The following is an 18,169-nucleotide window of genomic DNA, read 5'->3' on the forward strand; positions in this document are numbered from 1 at the left end:
CCCGGCGGCGGGTCCGGCTGGCGGTTCGTCGCGTGTTCGAGCGGGGCGGGAGCGGCAGCCGGTCTTTTGACCGGCTGCCGCCGCCACCATTGCAATAAAAGAAAAAAAAAAAAAAGTCCCCTGATAGGCTACGTGACGATTCACGTAGCCTATCACAGCTAGATTTGCAAAGTCAGCTGTGATAGGCTACGTGAATCGTCACGTAGCCTATCACGGGTGACTTAAAAAAAAAAAGTGTGTACGGATAATGGCGGCCCCCATAGGGAGCCGCCATTCGCGTTCCTTATTTGGTCGCTGTAGTCTACGTAAATGTTTACGTAGACTACGGCGAAAATAAGGGCAACGCAAATAGCATTGCCCTTATTTTCACCGTAGTCTACGTAAACATTTACGTAGACTACAGCAACTAAATAAGGAACGCGAATGGCGGCTCCCTATGGGGGCCGCCATTCGCGTATGCGCTTTTTTTTTTTTTTAAGTCACCCGTGATAGGCTACGTGACGATTCACGTAGCCTATCACGGCTGACTTTGCAGATCTAGCCGTGATAGGCTACGCGAATCGACACGTAGCCTATCAGGGGGCGTTTTGTTTTTGTTTTTTTAATTTCGCGTTCGCGGCCGGGCGAGGCGGCAAGCCTCCTCCCCGGCCTGAATTTCGGCTGGGCGAGGCGGGAAGCCTCCCCCCCGGCCTGAATTTCGGCCGGGCGAGGCAGGAAGCCTCCCCCCCTGGCCTGAACTTCGCGGGGGGAGCAGCGAAGCGCTCCCCCCCACCGCGAACAAGCTGCGAGAAAAGGTAAGAGACTTTCGTCCACCCCTACAAGGGAGGCACACTTTGAAATAGGTACCATTTGCTTTTAAAAGGTAAACATGATTTTCCTTTCCCCTTAGCCCATCTACATCCCCCGCTCAACAAATCAGGGGATTAGACTAAAAGGTGTTAACAAAAGCCATTGTTCCTGCTCCCTTACCAGGAGAAGTTGCATTCCGGGAAGTAGATTAAGCAAGATTATATCGGATTGGGTTGTCTTCTTGATCTCCCTTCCTTCCATTATTTAGTAAGTGCGGAAATGTTTGAACATGTATTAATCATAAAATGCAAGGTATTTTCAAGAGGGGAGTCTGTGAACCATTTCAAAAATACATGTGATTTACAGATCCATCTGTTGGCTTCTGGACAAAACAGGCATATAAATGTCTCAGAAGCTAGCAGGTACATTTCTCACGATAAATACATCCATCTTGTTGAATATGATGCAATCTCCTTGGGTCTAGATTTCACCTCTGCTTAAGAGAACAGCAGTTCCACTCTGTCTCCTGAGGGTTAAGAGTGATCCAGCCCCTACCTATGGAAATAAGGCCATATAAGAGAAGACCAGCAAAGGAGATTGTTACCTTGTCATGGTGCTGGAGCTTGAGCACCTCAGGGACGTCATGAGCTAAACTGTGAAGGGACACCCAAGACAGGAAGGTCATGGCAGAGAGGTCAGACTAAATACGATCCCTGGGGAAGGAAACGGCAACCCACCCCAGTATTCTTGCCATGAAAACTAAATGGATCAGTACAACCAGAGATATGTCAGTATACCATCGGAAGATGGGACTCCCACGTCGGAAGACGGTCAAAATGCTAACAGAGGATAAGTTCAACTAGCCCCAGATGTGATGACGCAGCTAGCTCAAAGCCGAAAGGACAGCTAGCAGCCAATGGTGCTGCTGGTGAACGACGAATCCGATGTTCTAAAGATCAACACACCATAGGAAACTGGAATGTAAGATCTATGAGCCAGGGCAAATTGGATGTGGTTATTGGGGAGATGTCAAGATTAAATATAGACATTTTGGGTGCCAGTGAACTGAAATGGACTGGAATGGACCACTTCACATCAAATGACCACCAGATCTACTACTGTGGACAAGAGGACCACAGAAGAAATGGAGTAGCCTTCATAATTAATAATAAAGTGGCTAAAACCAGCCACATAATGAGAAGACAAGATACCCTGGAGAAGATGCTGATGCTATGGAAAGTGGAAGGCAAAAGGAAGAGGGGCCGACCAAGGGCAAGATGGATGGATGATATTCTGGAGGTGACGGACTTGACCTTGGGGGAGCTGGGGGTGGCAACAGCCGACAGGAAGCTCTGGCGTGGGCTGGTCCATGAAGTCACGAAGAGTCGGAAGCAACTGACTGAATAAACAACAAACAAACAAGAGAAGACCTGTATGATACCTGTATGTTTTCCCCTATGGGCAAATAGCAAGTAATCCCACCCACCCCAATTTTTGACAGGAAAATGGTGTGGGGGGAGTTTTAACCCCTCCCACAGTATCACAGTATAAACTAAACCATTCACCCCTCTCAGTGTTCTTCATCTGTTTCACACATACAAGAAAAACTAATACTCCAGTTAGCTCTTGTTTCAGAGCTGGAATCATCCACATTTCCCATAGGCAAGGGGATGCCATCAGCTCTTGCCAGGAGCTCAGAAACACACATGCTGTACGGTATAATGGGACTTCCAGCCATGCCTTCTCTTTAAAGTATGTGTTGTTCACCTCTGACAGTTATGTGAGGAAAAGAGAAGCCTCCGGTAAACTCTGTATCAGCCTAGTGACTCGTCCTCCACTCCGGGAGCTTAAAATCCATGTGCACTTCCCCATCTGGCAGATGAACTTGTCTTCCCTTCAACTGCCTTAAAAATTTCATCAGCTTCTTCTGATTTTTGTAATTCAGATTTAGTCCCTGTCGGATGCCACTGTTGTAGTTAACTGCGGTTGTTCTTCTGAAGCACATGCTCCACTGCAGAATCTTTTAACAGAGGCAGTAACTGCATGCAACAAAGGCCTGGAATTCCCTGATCTATGCCCAGGGAATGACTGGGGCTACTACCAGATGAGGCCTTTATGGTGCAATCACCCTGCCTCATTCAAATAATTGTATAGGGGTCCAGATGACATCGTCATCCACTTGTAATAGTCCTGTGTTTTCTCACTGCTTCTTCCAGATTTTTTCTTACCACAAGAAAACTATTAAGGAATAAAAGATGGAATAGCTGCCCAGGCCTTCTGACAGCGCACTCCACCTGGAAGCACCCTGAGTGGCCAGGGCTTCAGGCAACGTATTCAGCTCTGGTGTTAATTTATACCAGATACGGAACCACCCACATCCACTTAGTGCCTCTTATAGAGGCTAGTTGCTGTCTTTTTGTCCAGTGACTTTGACCTTCAATTCAAGTAGAACACACTGCTCTAGACCACATTGCTGGAGGTCTGTTCCTGGCTCAATATTTTTCAATTCAATTAAGCCAAAGCTCCTATGCTTCACAGGGGTGGGCAACTTGTGGCCCTCCAGATGTTTTGGACTACAACTCCCTTCACCATTGGCTATGTTGGCTCAGGCTGATGGGAGTTATAGGCCAAAACATCTGCAGGGTCACGAGTTCCCCACTGCTATGCTACAGGTTGCTACTCCCCTGATTCAAGTTCCTCGCAATATCTGACAGGAGGTCTAGATGATAACATCTTCCACTTGTAACCCTTCTGTGCTTTCCCACCACTTCTTCCATCTTTTTTCTTACTGCGGAAAATCTATTAAGGAGAAAAAGACGGAAGAGCTGCACAATGCCTTCTGATTGGTAGCATTAGGATCCCTCCATCTGGGAGCACCCTCTGTGCCACACACACTGGCTAAGTAGCCAGCATTCATTGACTAAAAACAGACTGAAGCGCGTAGGCTAAGATAAGGCGCAATGCAATGCCCCCTAACCCAACTTCATGGAGTCAGTCGAGGAGAATACCATTGTCAATGGTATCAAAGGCCACTGTGAGATCAAGGAGAAGCAACATGGTCACAGTTCTATCTTCAATTCCTTTCCTAATGATACCCAACATGGAAGTTGCCTTTTTCACAGCAGCCGCATACTGGGTTGGCATTTGTATCTACCACAATTCCAAGATTTCTTACCTGGTCGGTCACTGCGAGCTCAGACTCCATCAACATATAAGTGAAATTAGGTGGCGGTGGGCGGGGGGGGGGGATACTGTCCCAGTATACATACTTTCCCGTTGCTCATACTGAATCACATATGTCCATTCCCCCAGTTTGGAGAGATCCTTTTGGAGCTTGTCACAATCCCTTTTTGTTTTAACCCCCCCTAAATTATTTGGTGTCATCCACAAATCTGGCCCCCTCACTACTCACCTCCAACTCCACATAATTAATGTGGAGTTGATCAAGTTAAAAGGCACTAGTTCCAATACAGATTCTTGGGGGACACCACTGTTAACATTGCTCCATTGGGAGAACTGTCGATCTATTCCTAATCTTTGAGTCCTGTTCTTTAACCAGTTACCAATCAATAAGAGGTCCTCTCCTCTTAACCTATGACTTCTAAGTTTACTCAGGACTCTTTGGTGAGGGACTCTGTCAAAAGTCCAAGTGAACTATATCTACCAGAACAATCCTAGTCACATGATTGCTGACATTCTCAAGAAATTCTAAAAGGTCAGTGAGACAGGCCTTCCCTTTGCAGAAGCCATTCTTCTTCAGCAGGACTTGTCCTTCTATATGCTTAATTCTTCTATCTTTAATCATGCTTTCCACCAATTTACTCAAAACAGACATTAAGCTATTTGGCCTGTAATTTCTTGGATCCATCACTGCCCCCCCCCCCGCCTCTTTATAAGAACTGGCGTTACATTAGCCAGTTTCCAAACCTCTGGTACAGAGGCCAATCTTCAGGACTTGTTACATATTTTTTGTTAGAAGAGCAGCAATTTCATATTTCTTTAAGAGCTCTCAGATGGGTACCATCTGGACTGAGTGATTTGTTTGTTATCAGTCTGTCAAAAAGATCTAGACTTTCATCTCTTGTCACCATTATTTGCCTCAATTCCTCAGAATCTCTTCCTAAAAATATCAGTTCAGGCAGGGATATCTGCCCTACATCTTCTGCAATGAAGACACACACAAATAATTCATTCAGCTTTTCTTCTGTCTCCTTATCTTCCTTTAGTACTCCTTTACCAACTGCCACCCTAGCTGGTCTCCTGCTTCTGATGTACTTAAATAATTTGCTATTGTTGGTTTTAATATAATTAGCAATGTGCTCCTCAAAATCCCCTTTTGCATCCTGTATTGTCTGCTTGCATTTCTTTTATGCACGTTTGTGTTCCTTTTTGTTTTTATTTGGGCATGACTTCCATTCTCTGAAGGAAGGAAGCCTTCTTTTCTGTAATACATTCCTTGACATTGCTCGTTAGCCATGTTGGTGATCTCTTGGACTCAGACGTACAGTGGTACCTTTCTAGCTGAACTTCTATTATTGTGGGTTTGATTAACTCCCAAGCATTCTGGAGAGATTTGACCCTCTTGACTTTCCTTTCCAACTTCCTTTTTACTAATCCCCTCATTTTTGAGGTGCCCTCTTTTGAAGTCAAATGTGAGTGTGTTGGACTGTCTTCACAATTTTCCAATTACATATAAATCACATTTGGTAGCACTGTGGTCACTCTTTCCAGTAAGTTCAACAACACTTATATCTTGCACTAGGACCTGGGCAGTTAGGATTAAGTCTAGGGTTGCCTCCTCTCTGGTCGATTCCATGATCGTTATAGGGCACAGACATTTAGGGTATCTAGAAATGTTACGTCTTTTCCATAACTGGAACATTTATTCAGTTTATATGAGGATTATTGAAGTTAACCATTACTACAAACCTTTCTGCTTTGGATGCCTCGCTGGTTTCATTCTCCTTCTCAAGATCACCCTGAGCATTTTGGTCAGGGGGACAATAGCGTGTTCCCAGTACTAAATTACTTTTGAGACCTGCTATTGTCACTCACTGCAATTCTGCCGAGAAGTCTGCCCCTTTTGAAGTTTCTACTTCGTTTGACAATACTGTATGTCTTCTTTGATGTACAAAGCAACAACACCTATAGTACATACTTCCCTGTCCTTCCTACAGAGTGTTTATCCAGTTATGACCATAGCCTTTCACCAGGTTTCTGTTATGCCCAATATATTTATATTTTCTTTTAAAACCAAGTACTCCAACTCTCCCAGCTTGGCTTGGAGGCTTCTGACATTAGCATAGGAACACCTATATACAGTGTCCTTCTCCAAATATCTCTGGTAAGTGCAGTTTCTCCTATGGCCTTTGGGCCTCTTTGACTAGCCTATTTCTACCCCATCCTCATTTGGGGAATCGATAACATTTTCAGCTTCATCTCCTAGGAATTATTCATCCTGAACTAGAAGCTCCCAAATTTAAAAGCTGCTCTGCCACCTTTATGATATTACGCATCAGCACTCTGGTTCTGATCTGGTTCAGCTCCCTGGTCAGCTATGAAATCCACTGGGCAACCTTGGTCAAATCCCTATTTATAAGCCTATCCTACCTCAGAGGGCTGTTGTGAGCTAAAACAGTATTCAGAACTCCTTGAACTGAATACAAATATAACAACTAAATTAAAAAATAATATTCCTCTCCCAGCTACTCAAAGTACTTACAGCAGGACCATATTGCAGGGGCCAATGTGGCACATTTAAAGCAAGTATATATCTATATTTAAAGTGAACCATAAACCAAAGGGTAATTGGTATTTGTAAAGAAACAACTAGCCCCAGTGCTGTGAAGTGTCCCCTGGAGGCAAATCCTGCAGCTTTACTGCCCATTATTGGGGCCTCCTTCATCCCTGGGATGATCCATCCCTGCTAACAACCTCAGCTTCCATCAATACAAACACTGCAGAGTTTTTAAACTAATATTTTTCCAGCACGCAATTCCATGGAGAGGCGAAGTCAGCGTTGCCATGGCAATACATAGACAGCATCTGCCTGGGAAGTAGCTGAAGGGAGAAATTGGAATAGAATTGCAAATTCCCCACAACCCAGGGAAGGATCTGAAGGAAGGGAAATGCAACATGACTGCCAGTGTGATCCACTACAAGCCTTCTATGCGGCTTCAACAAGGGAGCACCAAGAAATACTGCTTTCTGCCAAGGTAGTAAACTCCCTGGTGGGGACTAAACTCCCATTTCAGCTAGATGCAGTTGCAACTCCCAACACACACACACACACACACCCCACGCATGCATGCACGCACTAATTCCAATCCCAGAGCGCCTGTTATTTATTTGCTCCTTGCTATATCCGGCTGCTACAATACATTGATGTGAACATATGTGAGTAAGTACTGGGAAAGGGGAGAAAGTGTTTTACTCTTGTCTCCTAACTAGGCCAATAGACCAGTGCCAGCTCCAGGTTTTTGAGAACCCTCAGGCAAGAAACCCTCAATAGGCCCCCTTCCTCAGTAAGTCTACCTTCTCATCCCCATTGTCTCCAGCTGCTATTGCTCCTCATCCTCTTTCTCGTAATTGCTGCCACTTGTTTGTTTGACAGCCAGAGAGCCAGTGAGCAAGCAGGCAGAGGCATCAACTGCTCCTCTTTCTCACCACCACTGTTGCCTGGGCCTAAGGGAGAGGGTGAACAAGCAGGTTGCAATGCTGAAGAGGAGGAGCAAATCCACAGGGCTCTTATTGGTGGGCCACTGCTGGGGTGCGAGCCCTTGTCAGGTGCCCTATCATGCCTACCCTTGACGCTGGCCCTGCACTACATGCTCTGACCTGCCTCAGTACTCCCACGTAGTGTTATAGGAAGCCTTCAAAAACTATGCAGAAATCAGAAAACAAGGAGGGATTTCCCTGGAAATCCAATCCATTTACCTAGGAGCACAGACAGGCAGAACTTTCAGGCTGCGGCATTGGCAAATCAGGCTTCCAATGCCTCCCAAGGAGAAGAAGCTAACTCTTGTCTCCAAGCTGCTTGCTTAGAAAACAATGCTAAATGTATGCCCAAGGCTGGTGCCATGATGCCACTGATAATCCAGCACCCAACTCTAAAGCAATATCCTCAGGAAAGGGCTAGAAGCCATGAGTCATATTGCAGGGGCTAAATGCTAGCCAAGCAAGTCCGGTCCTCCTCTCCCTCCCCCCACACTCCATCTTCCTCTGATTCCAGGTTGCAGGCTGGAGTCTGAGAGCTGCCAAAGCAGCAAAACATTTCTAGGTTCCTTCCAGCTCGACGCCTGTCAGCCTGTTCTGTACTGCGTGACTGGCATTAAATGTGGGGAGAAGCCAGTCTTTACCATTCCAATCCAATCTCAGAGTCTCGTGCTCCCTTTCCAGCTGAATCTGAAGTTCTGCTGATTTGTTCCCTCATTCATCCAGAGATGATGGGTTCAGAAGACACTTGACCACTGAGTCACTGCAATTAGGTTTCACTGTTCTGAAAGCTAGCAACTTTGAACTTATGTGGATCAGCATGGTCTAGGATTCCCTTTGGAGAAAACATGAGGATTGCGCAGGACCTAAAAGCACAGTATGAAAATGGTCTTATCCTGACAAAAAGGGAAGGAAATCATACTGTAACTACTGTACAGATTAATAGTTGCAGCACTCATTCTACCAGGAAGCTGGGTTTCAAAAGAAAAGGTGGGAAGGATGGCTGCACAGACAATAGAGGTGTGATACACAGCAATGAAGCCTAACAAAGCTGTGGCTTAAACCCCTCAAGACAGGGATCAAGCTTTAGGCCTGAAGGCTAATAAATCCCCCAGGGTTCCCCAGAAGGCCACACCCACTTCTCCTCCCCCCGACTCCTGATTATTTGGTGGTTTCCCAATTTTTGCAGTTTTTTCCCCATTCTAAAAGGTTGAAATGCCTCTCCTAAGGCTTAGATACTGGCAGTAAGAGTTTTAAGCTAAAATATGCTGGTGTTGTTGTCTCTGTCCCATCCCTGGAATACAGCCCCTGACAGCCCCTGGATTCGGCCCTTGGGCCGAAAGATGTCTTACACTCCTGCCCCAAGAAATGTGCAGTGACTGGTCATGGTAGGTAACTGAAGCTATGTTATACAGAAGGGCAGATTCCGAGTAATATGGGACAGAATAGAGAGGAACTCAAAAGAATATGCAACACAGCTATGCGGACAGGACAGAGACCAGTTCAGAAAGACCTACTTTAAGTGTCTGTGGCATCAAAGTAGCCTTAAAACTGTATCTATACCTGAAATACTCAATAACACTTTACGTATTGGATGAAGTGGATAGTCCAGGAAAGGTTATGCCAAAATAAATGTATTAGTCAAATTTAAGGTGCCAAAACCAAAGATTCCTTGTGGTTTTTACTGCAACAGACTAGTATGACTAACCCTCTGAAAATATATATTTAAATTTATATATGTATCGCTCTCAAAATGAGATGGTTTAATATGCATCTGACAATTAACCCTGGTTTATAATGACAGTCTTTGTTCTCACAGGGCTATCTTATGTAAATTAGGTTTAATTTCCTGGGGGGAAAACTATTTTACAGAGGTGGGCCATTTTTGAACACTCAATAGTGCAATCCTATGCATGTTTAGACATATAAAGTCCTACAATTTCCAGCATTCCTCAGCCAACCATGCTGGCTGGAGAATGCTGGAAATTACAGGACTTTTTCTGTCTAAATACACATGGGATTGCACCCTAAGACACCTAAATATGAAAGTCCTTTCAGCAGGATACCAGGATCCACAGTAGTCTTAAGGCAGGCTTCCCCAACCTAGTACCCTCCAGATATACTGGACTACATGTGATGGGAGTTGTAGTCCAACATATCTGGAGGTTGCCAAGTTGGGGAAGTCTGCTTTTAGGGTGCAATCCTATGCGATCCTGGCTGGGGCATGCTGGGAGTTGTAGACCTTTTCTTCTGTCAAAACTTCCATAGGATTGTGCCCTTAAGGTATTAGAAAAAGACATCAGTTAGGCAATCATAATCAGGGTCTTCCATGTCACAGGAAAGAATTGAGAGGTGTGAAAAACTTCTTATTCTGAAAAGCTTTTGAAGTACACAAGATGGTGATTTACACGAGGCCCTTTCGGAACAAAGACTGTCATTAGAAACCAGGTCTAGTTGTCAGATGCATACTAACGCGTGCCTTTTGCGGGGATACATCAAATATAGACTCTATAACTCTTAAGAACCTCAGGAAAAGAAGGATTGCAACTGGACAGTTTTGAATAAGCTATGGCCCAATTTATATGCTTACCCTTACAACATGGGGCACAGGAGCCATTGTAGCATAGCTACTTCCCACACCTTTCTGGCAATGTGTGAAGGGAACCAATCGCATGGGCAGGCTGACTGAAATGGTTACTTCCCATGCCAGCAATTGCTCTGCTGGTGACACTGCAATGAAAAATTACCATGCCAGTTGGCCTGATCGCTTCCTTTCAAACATTACCAAAGAAGCATGGGAAGCAGCCACAATGCAGTCCTCCTACCCATTCAGATATCAAAAGAATTGGGTCTATGAGGTCACACAAGTCTTTCACACAAGAGGTGTTGTTTCTTTGGAACAAATGTTTGTCTTCTGGTTGATTGTCAGCTGACCATATGTCATCCATGCCATACTCCTGAGGCCAAGGACATGATGTAGTAGGCTGGGAGGCTTTGGCTTTTTCAGTGTAAGCTGTGCCTTGTATTTGTGCTGTCAGTGATGGCTAAAGCAAAGCTTAGAGTTTAGTTAGTAATGTAAGTTCACTTTATATTGTTTTCTGTGCCTATCATTCTGTTTCCTTAATAAATATAGCTTTGTTTTAGTAGTTTGTAGAATGCCATTTATGCAGAATAGCAAGGAATATCCTATGGAGTAGGGATAGGCAAACTTTTTGGGCTGTGGGCACATTTGGCCATTTGCCCTGGGCACCACCACAAAATGGCTGCCATGGGAGACAGACTGAGTACAAGACTGAGTACAAGGCAGAAGTGGGGTCTGAGCCCCAACACACTAGACAATTCTTTTGAACACCAACAGAAATGTATTTCACAGCAATCCCAGGAGCCAATAAGAAAATGTGTTAAATGAAAAAAAAAAAAACATGGGAGGAGTAGGGCACTTTCGTGGGCACCAAGAAACGTATCCACAGATGCACTGGTCCCTGTGGACACCACGTTGCCTACCACTGTTACAGACCGATCATTCTGAGATTCTAGTTGCTGCTTTCCCAAAACACATCTCCATTGCCTGTCTTTTTTCTTTTTTTTAAACATCCACAGAACCTTCTAGTCCTGAGATTTATTTCTTAAACCAGAGAACTATGCAACATAGGTTTAACGATTGGATCCTATATATTTCACCCCTAAGAAACAGCCAGAGGAACATAAGAACTGACATATGCTGCATGTAGACCTACAACCTATCTCTTAACAGTGAAGCTGCTACTCTCTCATTTCTCAAAAGCAAAAATAAAACAAAAGCAAACATGCTAGATACAACATTTAGCTACCCAGCCACACTATTAACTAACATACTGGGTAATACCCAAAAACAAGGGAACGGCAGCAACTGCTCAAAGAACTAGACACTAGAGGAATGTAAGGTCTTGGGCCATGCTCATGCTTGGTGGGGTCAGAAGAGAGGGAGTATTATCTCACAGATGACCTAAACTAGGAAGTGTTGCAAAAGGCTCAGCACAAAATGAAACAGAGATGCAGTTATCTTAATGGTATTAAGCCCATCTTTTACAGTTTATCTTTTACTCAGCATAGCCCAATCAGGGCCAGCCCTACCATTAGGTAAAGTTAGGTGGCCACCTCAGGCAGCTGATTTTATTATGAAACAGAAGCAAATTATTGGTTATTTAATGTATTGTTGTTGTAGTTTTACTACTGGGGATGGGGAGAGGTGCTTATGGGATTTTATCACTTGGATATCAAAATAACTTGACCAGCCTTGGGTATTATGCAACTTGATTTGCAGGGAGGGGATTCAATTTGCTTCTCTTCCTCAGGGAGCAAAATGTCTTGGGTTGGACCTGCTTTCAGTCTATCATCAAGGGAGGGATATATCCCCACTGCATACAGGCAAAACTAAAACCTGGAGACTAATTTCAAAGTTATTGGCTCAGTTCAAACATCGCACCAAGCCATGGGTTGTGCTAACCATAGTTTAGAACTCCAACCACACTTCGAGCTTCAAACATGCAATAAGCAAACTATAGTTCAGAGATGCTCATCTACTTTCATTTTCACTCATCTTAGCAGAAGCTTCATAAAGTTTTGTTGGCTGTGGTTTATCGGTTCCAGGATCATGCCAACAATAGTTAAGCTTTCTTAAGCATTATATCTGAATGGTGCCACTATAGCTTTCTTAGCATCGTATTGTTCTTAAAAGCCTTCAGGCTCAAGCCACCTCTTCATTAGATCAGACTAGGGCCAATTCACAGAACACATTTTCTTCTATGAATGAGCAGCTTTCCCAAGTATGAATTTGCATGGGCAGCATAACATGAAAACACATGATTGCAGATACAACCACCAGCAATTACAGCAGCTAGGAAAATTGCCACTGTGATCACAATAATTGCTTCCAGTTGTATAGATGGCCACCAAATTCACACTTTACATCTGTCCATCTGAGGGTATGCCCAAGAAAGGTTTGGATTGCTCACATATATAAGGGTCTGGTTCATATATAACACTACCCCATGGTTTATTTAACCCAGCGTTTGTCTGGCAGACGATCAAAGAAACCATGGCTTGTTTTCTTAATGCCTGGATTGTTTGTCTCCCTCCTCCTTTATGCTCCCTCCCTGTTACCCCAAATGCCTTTGTGGAGCTATAGTACTGGCATGTAAAGTAGCTAGGCTTTTTTTTTTTTTTTTACCACTTTTGCCCACTGCCTCTGTAATGTGGCGAAACAACCCATGAACAACCCAGGGTTCTGAGTTCACATGTAACAACAGCCCATGGTTTAAACAACCCACAACCCAACAACAAACCATATATTCTCTTTCTGGGTTGTTCATGGTTAACAAACCATGGTTTGTTAGTGCGGCCACATTTACATATCATGACAACCCAGACTTCAACAACTCAAACTACGGGTTAGTATTATGAGCGAACCAGGCCAATATGTTGTATGAAATAGGCCTAACTGATCTTTTAATCTAGCAACTTTGTCTTGTCCCACAGTTGCCTTTGTCCAAAATCATGTGACAAAACATATCTGTACAGGTACTCCCACATCATTCCATAATTTGTGTTGTGTTTCAAACCGCTGTGCTTGTCAAAGGATGCTCTAAAGTCTCCTTTGCAGCAAATTGTAAACAACTAAAATAAATCCTCTTTCTCTCTTCTATAGGTTCCATTGGCTTGGCTCAACAAGGCAAGCAAACACCTATGGTTAACAGAGTAAGGGCCTGGACCTGAACTCTCTGAAAACTAATTGTCAGGTAGTGGAAAGATGTTTAAAGTCCACACCACACTTTCTATAATCCTCACCCCAATTCCCTTTAAGGCGGGAGGTCTGTAAAACATCTGGTGCCAGTCTCTGCATATGCCAGAATACAGAGGAAGATGAGATACATGCTAATGTTATCTGTCAACTTCTATGAACTCACAAGGTGCTCCCAAAATGGCTTCATTCCTCCTCCTCCAACTCCCTTTCTGTCCATGCTGAGGCTAGGACTACCATGAGCAGCAACAGCACTCCAGTTGTGAGTGACAAGCCAGTCCCCTCTTGTCAGCACAGCATGGTATCCCTTCCTGGCATTATGGATCAGAGCAAAGTTGAGTGCTTGTGTGTAACACACACATTCAAAGAGAGGAGCAGACCCCACTCATCTACGCTCATAAAGCAGCTCCCTGTGGCTGTGGCACGATAACGACTTCAATGAGGGTAATTAAGGTGCCAGAGAAGGAAATGCCATTAAAGAAGGCATCCCGCAGCGCTGCTAACTGAGTTCACCAAGCCTGCTTTGTTGTGCACAGGGGCATCCACAGGCCCCTGACCTAATTAGGCTCAATCTGAGGGCATTAATTGGTTTGTAGAAGGAACAATAATAGGAGTGGGTGGATTGCCTTGTACAAGATCTTCGTGACACACAATGGACCAGGCCTCCTCAGTGCCTGCTATATGGCTAGCCCAACTGGTAGAAGATGTAACACTCCAGGGACGGAAGACTGTGTGGCTGCCACTGCAATGCCACACTTGGGGCTCAAGGAGATATGGGGATTGTATCCCCATACTTGGTCCCGTACCTGGCCATATGCAGAACAAGGATCACAACAGGTAGAAAGCCACATGTGCAAGTCTCTCTCTGGTATAGTTCATGGCAAAGAGTGTATCTCACAAGAGTCTAGCACTGGCACAGTATCTAAAGAAAACTACCGCAATGACCCACTGTGAGCATATCAATGGTGCCGCCATTTGTACAAAGTTGTTTAACTTCAGGTTTTGCTCAGGGAGTCCCCACCAGATTCTGCTGCACCTGATGTGCATATGAATCTTCCCTATTAGTATTTTACACCACATGCCATTCCCATTCCTTACTAGGTTACCCTGCAGCCAAACATAAATCTGAGAGCGTATCCTATGCATTATGCACTGTCCCAGCCTGTCTGGCTACAAGACAGACATTCCTCAGAGGAGAACAGGAGACAGCAAATTGGGGGTGGGAAGCAGTGGGGCTATCAATTGAGACTAAGGGGCTTAAAGAGAGCTGGAGGGGGGGCAAACAGCCTAACATGTGGGTTGTGGGGCAGGATCAAGGGTTAACAAAGGCTACCAACTCTCTCCTATAGACTTCGAGCATCTATGTCTCCCTATAGTTTCAAGCTGCTTTCTTTTAAAAAGGCCAATGAAAATGGAAAGAAACACAAGGTCAAGAGGTGCAAGAGGGGAATATTCTGCTCAGCTGCAATAAATCCAACCACTCAACCCCCTTGCCCCCTCCCCGCCTAAACAGCACGTTCCAGTGCTGCATTCTGGTGAATTATTTAGCATCCCCTCCAGCTTTACTTCCCTTTGCACCCTCACCAGGGCAATGGCCACCATCAGACTGCAGAGGAATGAGAAGCATTCTCCAGCCCCTGCTAGCGACTGTGTTATGAGGAGGGGGCATTAATGATCAGCCCCTGTTCCAGCTGAGCTCCCATTCCTCCCCTCCCCTCATGCCTTTATTCTGGATAATTCAGAATCTCACATGCAGAGATGAAAGACACACACAGTGCCTGGTTTGCCATTCCCTTGTCTGTCTACGCCCCCCCCCCCCAACACACACACACATTTCCTTGCTTGATCTCCCCTTTATTTGCCTCACATTTTCCTATTGCTCCAGGCTAATAATTGGTGGTGCCTGGGTGGGAAGGCTTGATCCAGAAAATGAGTTATCTCCCCAAATGGATCCTCCTCTTTCTTCACCCCTGATTAAACTGCTGAAAGAGGAGGGGAAAAGAAGGGGCTATGGGTGAGTGTGTGGAGAATAGACCACCACAGCTGCAGACTTGGCAAGAGGAAGCAGTCCCATAGGGACTTGGAGAGAAGGCAGCGACAACTCAAGGCTCCACACAGAGCAAATTGCAATGAGATCCATCGTCTTCCCTGGTGCACTGCTAAATTAAAGACACAACCTATGCGCTCCGCAAAGCTCCATGAAACAAGCCCTTCAGTCCCATCTGGATAAGCATGCCCTACAGATGTGTTGGACTGCAATTCCTGTCATCCCCAGCCAGCAATAAGTCATGCTACCTGGGGATGATGGGAGTTGCAGTTCGACACATCCGGAGGGCGCCCGGTTCGGGAAGGCTGTAATTTAATGTCGTTTATGGCACATGATACAAATGCTGGCAAAGGGGTTTGCAACCCTCTTAGGGCAGACTTTATGGGCGAAGAAGAGGAGGAGGAGAAAAGATCCTGATATTGTGCCAGCTAAGGCGAGACCAATATAGCAGATTTCTCTCCTCCCACTCATCCACTCCCATATCCACAGAGCAACCCCCCCACCATCACACCAAGCATCCACTTGGCTCCATTGAACAGTTTCCCCAGAGAGAGCCCTAAAACCGACACAACACACAAGCAAGATGAATGAGGAAATCAACAGCCCCAGCCGGGCCAGAAAAGATTCACACCCGCCGCGTGAGTGCGCAAGCACGCACACGCCGAGCGTCGCCCCCCGTTAGGGGAAGCTCGCCGAACAGCCAGGAGGAGGAGGTGTGCAGGAAAGTTGGCCCGGTCCCGGCCATCAAACCGCTATTCTATGTCTCTGCTGGAAGGCAGCGCAGCCACCGGATCGCGCCCAGGAGGAGTCTCCCTCGCCTCGCCCGATCCGACTCTGCTGCTGGCCAGGCCATCGGGCTGTGGTGCACGTGTGCAAGGGGGTGGGAGGCCCGCGAGCCGTTTGATACACACACACACACACCGTGGTTTGGGAGGGGGGCACACCCGCACGGGCGCGCGCGGCGGCTCTCTAACAAAGGCAATCGCGGGATTGTTCCTGACGCCCCAGACGGAGGGAGGCTCCGGCTGCTGCCTCAGCCCGATCCAACTCCCTCCTGGCTTCCCGACTTTCCCAGAGACCTCGCCGTTTCCCCATCTCGGACGGCCGCCTGAGGTCCCAGCGCGACGCACCCTAAGCGGCCGGGCTCCACTGTGAGGGACAGAAGGAAGGATGGGTGGGGGTGAGGGGGCAGCACTTGCGGAGCCCTCGAGGGGGAGCCCCCAAATCACGAGAGGTGCCGGAGGAGCTCAGCGCCGCCCCGCCAGGATCAAATGCCTCCCCTTCCCAAATGGCCCCTCCAGGCACACACCCCCTCCGCGCTCGCTCATCCCCTCCGCCAGGCGGCACTTACAGCCTTTCTGCGCTCCTCGGGATGTTCTTGGGGACGCCGCGGAGCCCCAGCCCGTGACAGTCGACCGTCGTGCCGCTGCAGGCGCACGGGGCGGGACACGCGCTCGCCCGGACCCGGCAAAAGGCCGCCCAGGCCAGCAGGCAAGCGCCCGCCCGCAGCCACGCGCTGCCGCCCGACGCCGCCCGCTTCTTCGGAGCCATGCCGCCGCCGCCGCCGCCGCTCCTGCCTGAGCTAGCGAGGGGCTGCCCCGCACATGATCTCACGGCGCGCTCGCTGGGCGGCGTGGAGGGGCTCGTCGTCTCTGACGCAAGCCAGGGACCCCGGCTTCTTCGCTGGCGCCTTGGCGTGTCTGGCCCACAGAAGGAGCAAGCTCCGGGCACGGGCAGTCGCGCACCAGCACGCGCTCCCTTCCCCTCTGCTCTGTCTCGCTCTCAAACGCACACGTAGGGAGCGCTCATCCATCAATCCCAGACGGCAGGAGCAGCCTTGGCTCCACCCCCCCCCCCCCCCGCGCGCCTTTGGTCTCTCCACCCGCCTCGGGCGCAGAGATTCCCCGCCGCCGCTCTCAAACGGGGGGTGGGGGGACAAGAAGGACTGGCTGCGGAGGGGGACGCGCAGACGGAAGAATAACGCGCTCTCGGAGACCGGCAGATTTGCAGGCACCTCGGGAGAGAGTGCTGTGCGGTCACACACACTCGATGCACAACACACAGAGAGACACAATGAAACGCACGAGCCTTCAGGGGAGCAGCGGGAGACTATTGCAGAGAGAGACGCACTTATTCGCGCATCTTGTGAAACGCACACAGAGAGGAAGAGTCAGGCCAAGCGACGGGCAGAAACCTCTGCAAGAAGGAGGTAGCCGAATAGACACAGAGGCCCGAAGAAGAATAGTCCAGTCCTCCGTGCAGTACAGTCCAACAGATTTACGCGGAAGTTAGATCCATTGAACAAATGTGCTTGGGGCTGAAGGGGCTGTTGGATAGTGCTGTCTATATATGTGTATTCTTTGTAACCAATATTTGTTCGCCATTTCGCCCTGTCCGTGAATTCCCGAACTCTCCTGTAATCAGTGCATCCTTTGGTTTTATTTATTTATTTATTTATTTCATTTCTATACCGCTCAAGTGGTGTTCATTTCAAAGGAGGACTCAGTATGAAGTGAGCTGGGTAGACTAGGGTGCCGTGTCCCTTTCGAAAGAAGAAGGATCTTAGGATTCCATCAATAACGGGGCTGAAAAACAAAGGGGTGCAACTTGAAAATACCTAGAATTCCATCTGCTTTTTGTGGGCGGGAGGGGATCTACAAGAAACCACAGTGCACTTTGCTTCCGGAGTATGGGATCTGACATAGAGGCAGGTACATTGGGATTTGGCAAGCCAGTGATGTGAGAATGGGATCGGCCTATAACTCTGAGTACCATTTGGGAAAGTCACATGTGGGTGATCCCAGCATTGGCTTAGGATGATGGGAATTGATATCAGAAAG

General features: G+C 47.0%; 1 protein-coding gene across 1 annotated transcript in view; it reads right to left on the reverse strand.

The window, feature by feature from the left end:
* The window catches only part of SLIT1 (slit guidance ligand 1), a 159,361-nt gene extending 142,265 nt beyond the window's left edge, over positions 1-17,096 (reverse strand). The window contains exon 1 of the mRNA XM_084846595.1: positions 16,681-17,096. Coding sequence (XP_084702721.1) covers positions 16,681-16,880 — 200 coding nt within the window. The 5' untranslated portion in view covers positions 16,881-17,096. The remainder of the gene's footprint in view (positions 1-16,680) is intronic.
* Between the last annotated feature and the right edge of the window lie 1,073 nt (positions 17,097-18,169).

The sequence above is a fragment of the Heloderma suspectum genome, chromosome 3 (genome assembly GCF_057233095.1).
Source record: "Heloderma suspectum isolate Gila_16-S chromosome 3, 16-S_ref, whole genome shotgun sequence".
Taxonomy (NCBI): domain Eukaryota; kingdom Metazoa; phylum Chordata; class Lepidosauria; order Squamata; family Helodermatidae; genus Heloderma; species Heloderma suspectum.